This window comes from Notolepis coatsorum (genome assembly GCF_963971535.1).
Source record: "Notolepis coatsorum genome assembly, chromosome: 5".
Taxonomy (NCBI): domain Eukaryota; kingdom Metazoa; phylum Chordata; class Actinopteri; order Aulopiformes; family Paralepididae; genus Notolepis; species Notolepis coatsorum.
This window is the reverse complement of record NC_140169.1, coordinates 54,340,818-54,346,817: the sequence shown is the minus strand read 5'-3', so window position 1 is coordinate 54,346,817 and position 6,000 is coordinate 54,340,818. Positions and strand designations below refer to the sequence as shown.

General features: G+C 44.7%; 1 protein-coding gene across 1 annotated transcript in view; it reads right to left on the bottom strand.

Moving 5' to 3' along the window:
* Positions 1-6,000, bottom strand: part of LOC311227929 (apoptosis-stimulating of p53 protein 1-like) — a gene marked incomplete at its 5' end in the record, with an annotated part of 104,055 nt that overhangs the window by 7,878 nt on the left and 90,177 nt on the right. The window contains 5 exon segments of the mRNA XM_084313798.1: positions 174-190; positions 192-209; positions 211-276; positions 278-310; positions 4,607-4,744. Of these exon segments, the coding sequence (XP_084169924.1) occupies positions 174-190; positions 192-209; positions 211-276; positions 278-310; positions 4,607-4,744 (272 nt within the window).

Here is a 6,000-nt window from a genome sequence, read left to right as displayed (position 1 = left end):
ATACAGAAGGTTAGCCCTTTACTATCACACAAAACATCATTAGCTAATGATGCTAATGATGGAGCATCGCCGTCGGTTGTGTGGATAGTAAAAGGGCTAACCTTCTGTCGTGTGGCAGTGAAAGGGTTAAGTGGAGCTTGTTGAGAACCAGCGCGGCGGCGCGGCAGACTCACCATCCATCGCTGTCGGCCGGCGTTGACGTTGACCCCCGAAGTCCAGCAGGAACTTGACGATGTGGTGATGGCCGGCGCACACGGCGTTGTGCAGCGGCGTGATGGCCCTCGTCGTTGGGCGTGCTGGGGTTCTCCACCTGGGCACACGGTGAGCGCCAGGGGAGCGTTAAAAAGGAAAACTCCCCAACATTTTGGGAAATTAGCTTATCGTCTTCTCCAGAGAGAGACAAGAAGATAGAGACCAGTCTCCTCTCTGGGCGTCGAGTAGAAAGCTATCTGGCTGCATGTTAGCCTAGCTTAGCACAATGAATGAAAGCGGACGTGACCGGGTAGCCTTCGGGAGAGGTGTTAGTTGGGACAATGCCTAGGCTACCCAGTCATGTCCGCTTCCATTCATTGCGCTAAGCTAGGATAACATGCAGCCAGATAGCTGACTGCAGGAGTACAGTCACACTGATTTAATCATTCTAAAATAAATTCTAACATAATAACGGGTTATACATGCAAAATGGACAATAGAACACTGGAACTGGAAATCTTATTTTTTTTTATCCACTTTTTCTCCCATTTTCTATGTTTTCTCCCATCCCAATTTCGTATCTTCCAATTCAACCCTCCCCTGTCACGGACGCTGTTTCTTGCCTCCCACAAGCCGGCTGCAATGTGGACTAAGTCATACATAGCACAAGTCCCCTCCGGTACTTGAGGTAACAGCAGTCGCATCTTTTCACCTGCGCAGCTCGATATTCTCAGTGGCGAGGAGTAACACGTGGGAGGCTCACGCTGCCCCCGACACTTCCTGATTCTACTGCGCAGGCGCACCAACCGACCTGTAGGAGTCGCTGTCCACAACGCCCGATCCCGACCCATCAGTTTCCCACCCCCTAATACGGCCAATGTGTATTAGTATGAACGACCAGCTAAACTGAAAGCAATGTGGAGCGCTGGGCTTGAACAGGCGAGCCCAGCGTCTCCAGATTTCGTGGCGAGCGCCTTGCCCACTACGCCACATAGCCGCCAATTGGAACTGGAAATCTTTAAAAAAAAATCTTCAAATCGGGACTGACTTCGCATTATAGACTATAGGCATTTAGAGCTGTTCCAATGTAAATGTGCCTTCGTCCGTGCACTTCCGCCCGCTCTGAAGTCGGACTCGGTGTGCCGGGCCGAACCCGTGAGTGCGTGCGTGGGCTGTAATACACACCTCGTATACGATGCTCTGTGCCAGGTCAAACTCTCTGTAATACACACCTCGTATATGATCCTCTGTGCCAGGTCAAACTCTCTGTAATACACACCTCGTATATGATCCTCTGTGCCAGGTCAAACTCTCTCTAATACACACCTCGTATACGATGCTCTGTGCCAGGTCAAACTCTCTCTAATACACACCTCGTATACGATGCTCTGTGCCAGGTCAAACTCTCTCTAATACACACCTCGTATACGATCCTCTGTGCCAGGTCAAACTCTCTCTAATACACACCTCGTATATGATCCTCTGTGCCAGGTCAAACTCTCTAATACACACCTCGTATATGATCCTCTGTGCCAGGTCAAACTCTCTCTAATACACACCTCGTATATGATCCTCTGTGCCAGGTCAAACTCTCTAATACACACCTCGTATATGATGCTCTGTGCCAGGTCAAACTCTCTCTAATACACACCTCGTATATGATCCTCTGTGCCAGGTCAAACTCTCTCTAATACACACCTCGTATATGATGCTCTGTGCCAGGTCAAACTCTCTAATACACACCTCGTATATGATCCTCTGTGCCAGGTCAAACTCTCTAATACACACCTCGTATATGATCCTCTGTGCCAGGTCAAACTCTCTCTAATACACACCTCGTATATGATCCTCTGTGCCAGGTCAAACTCTCTAATACACACCTCGTATATGATCCTCTGTGCCAGGTCAAACTCTCTCTAATACACACCTCGTATATGATCCTCTGTGCCAGGTCAAACTCTCTCTAATACACACCTCGTATATGATGCTCTGTGCCAGGTCAAACTCTCTCTAATACACACCTCGTATATGATCCTCTGTGCCAGGTCAAACTCTCTCTAATACACACCTCGTATATGATCCTCTGTGCCAGGTCAAACTCTCTCTAATACACACCTCGTATATGATCCTCTGTGCCAGGTCAAACTCTCTCTAATACACACCTCGTATATGATCCTCTGTGCCAGGTCAAACTCTCTCTAATACACACCTCGTATATGATCCTCTGTGCCAGGTCAAACTCTCTCTAATACACACCTCGTATATGATCCTCTGTGCCAGGTCAAACTCTCTAATACACACCTCGTATATGATCCTCTGTGCCAGGTCAAACTCTCTAATACACACCTCGTATATGATCCTCTGTGCCAGGTCAAACTCTCTCTAATACACACCTCGTATATGATCCTCTGTGCCAGGTCAAACTCTCTCTAATACACACCTCGTATATGATCCTCTGTGCCAGGTCAAACTCTCTCTAATACACACCTCGTATATGATCCTCTGTGCCAGGTCAAACTCTCTCTAATACACACCTTGTATATGATCCTCTGTGCCAGGTCAAACTCTCTATAATACACACCTCGTATATGATCCTCTGTGCCAGGTCAAACTCTCTCTAATCAGGCCTGTACAGTGCGACATATATATCGCACGTGCTACAGCAACAGCGGTCTGTGCGATGGATGGATTTACTTCAGTAGCACTGGTGCGATAGGGATTCGGTTCATATAGATACTCTTATTTTGAAAATCCTGTAGCGGGTCTCATTTCTGCCCACGCGCAGCTCCAGCTAGGCTCCGAAAGCTAGCAACGTTCAGGTGCATATGATAATCTTATTTTGAAAAAACTCTTGTGACAACTCGACGAGTCATATCCGCCCTATCCGTGCGCCTTCTGCAAGCAGAGCAGCGCGTTGGTCGGTTGGTGCTACACGTCCCGAAATAAGTACGTGGTGTTTTTTTTTTCTCGCAACGGGTCAAATGCATCTACATGCTTTGCACCGTCGCCATTCCTTTATGCGCACATCGCCCGAAATTAACGTTTATGTACCATTACAATCACTACAACGTTAGCAAGCTAACAAGCTAATCCTGATCAGAGGCAGAGCCAGCAGACACAGTGTGGGCTGGGGAAAGGGAAATGGGGGGGCACTCTCTCCCCTTCCCTGTGTGTGTGTGTGCGTACGTGCGTTTGGAAAGATGATGAAGTCACTAGTCAGGACAGGACTCAGGAGTATATTATAGTAAACTGAGGATGGACAGATAATGTTGATATTCAAATATAAACAAGTTTCGAGAGGAGTGGAAGTTTGAAGACAGACTAGACTACAATATGATGCGGGGGTGGTGAGTTGAAACAGTGTGTGTGAATGAATGAATGAAAACTTTATTTAACAGATTGCAGAATGGGTACAGTACAGTACGGCTCAATACACACAATTGTTAAGGGGATGCAGACCTGAGAAAGACGTTTGTCTTGTTTACATCAGGGTCCCCCATTGTGTGTGTGTGTGTGTGTGTCCCAACCGACCCCACTTCTATGTTTCAATAAATTATTTGCATTTAAAACTATTAACGCTGACTCATTCCTTCAGTCCACTCAAAATTATGCTAATATTCCTTATGTTGTTTATGATATTAATTGAAAATAGCATATGAGAGTATCATAGTAATAATAACACATGGCGATATACTAAATGACAGCCAAACATGGCACTGCAACTAAACAACACAAATACAATAGGCACATTTGTGACTGTTACAAATATAACACGTTTTATACTTGTGCTACAAGATTTTGGCCTGTGCTACAAAACTATCAACCTCTGTAGCACCAGTGCTATGTGCAAAAAAAGTTAACGTACAGCCCTGCTCTAATACACACCTCGTATTAGGGCTGGGCGATATGGCCTAAAAATATAATCTCCGATTTTTTCACACCACATCCGATTTATGATTTTAATCGATTTCTTTCTCTTAAAAACTAGAAACGCCAAGGAAATCATTCAAATAAGCGTTGTTTTTATTTGACACAAAAAAACTATCAAACCAAGATGAATTTCTCGATTGAAGTGCAAACCTAACTTTCACCAATCTTCACTTAAATTAACAATATATATATATATATATATATATATATATATATATATATATATATATATATATAAACGGTTACTCTTGATCAAACAAAGATGAATGTCCCTATTGGGATTAATAGTGCAATAACTTGCTTTTTCACCAAACTTCACTTAAAACAAATAAAAGGTGCCTCTTGATCATCAAAACAAGAATGAATTTTCCTATTGGGATTAATAAAGTGCAAATCTAACTTTCGCCAAACATCACTTTTTGTCAAATAAAAGGTGACTTGATTTTTTCTTTTTATTATCATTTTCTTTTTTTTATCGTCCTACCTCGTATATGATCCTCTGGACCAGGTCAAACTCTCCCTCCAGCGAGGCGTCCAGCAGCAGGGCCAGGGGGTTGAACTTCACTCTCAGGCCGTGGCCGGTGCGCTCAGAGTCGGGCTTCTTCAGGTTGGTCCTCTTCTCCTGTCGAGGCACAAAGACGAGTGTTAGTCCTTGTATCTAGAGCTCAGTCAGTCAACTAGAGAATGACAGCATGTTGTCTAGTGTTAGTCCTTGTATCTAGAGCTCAGTCAGTCAACTAGAGAATGACAGCATGTTGTCTAGTGTTAGTCCTTGTATCTAGAGCAGGGTTTCCGTTAGAAAAAATTGTTGCCGGTCTCCGTGACCTGCAAGATTTCAATCTACCGGACAAATGAGATTAATTCCGGTCATAGTTTATTGAGCTTTAAAACAATTGATAGGCAGGCTATATAAAGAATGTCATCCTCAAGGCATGTAGATTTATAATATTATTACTTAAAACTAGGCTACTTTTGCGTATACAGTCATTAATATATTCCAAATAAAATAAGTCCCTCGATACTCCGTGCTGCTGCTGACTTGAAATAAAATAGACCGCACCGCGTATGTGGGCAGTCGGTCCGACACTAAACAGCAGTCTGTTATAATCACATTTTTATGAGCTAACGAATTCCGTTATATTGGACATTTGTATTAATTATATCAAGCGAAGAACTGAGAAATTTTGCAGAGAGAGACGGCAACATTATCGTGGGTTTGCGTGATGTATATCTCCACCTCCCAACGACTTGGTGCTGGTCATAATGTCCGGTGAAAACAACTCCCTCCAAGCACAACTTGACCACCCGAACCGTACCAAAACAGGCCAAAATTAAATAGCCCATGCGACGAACGATTCATTACATTCGTTTCATCGTTGCTCCACCAAGCAGCCGGTCCAACAATGAAAGCTGTTATCAGCGCGAGCCGGCCGCAGTTAGTTTGCAAGAAGCATCCAGCTGCAGACCCGCAGAGCAGCTTTCCAGGTCTGGGGACCGCACTGTGCCAGCAAAGCTGGTGGGTTCTGTGGGTCTGCAGCTGCATGCCTTCCGCAAATCCAGCAGCAAGCTCTCGCTGAGCGAAGCAACGACAACAAACGCAATGATTGTTTCGTTCATCGCATAGGCCACCCAACTCCAGCCCATCCAAATACAATTCAAATAATCAAACTGTGCCCAGAGGGAACTATTTTCACCGGACACTATGACCGGAGAGATTAAATATGTCGGACTTCAACAGATTTTGCCGGTCAAATACCGGTAATTACCGGCTAACGGAAACGCTGATCTAGAGCTCAGTCAGTCAACTAGACTCGAATGACAGCATGTTGTCTAGTGTTAGTCCTTGTATCTAGAGCTCAGTCAACTAGAGAATGACAT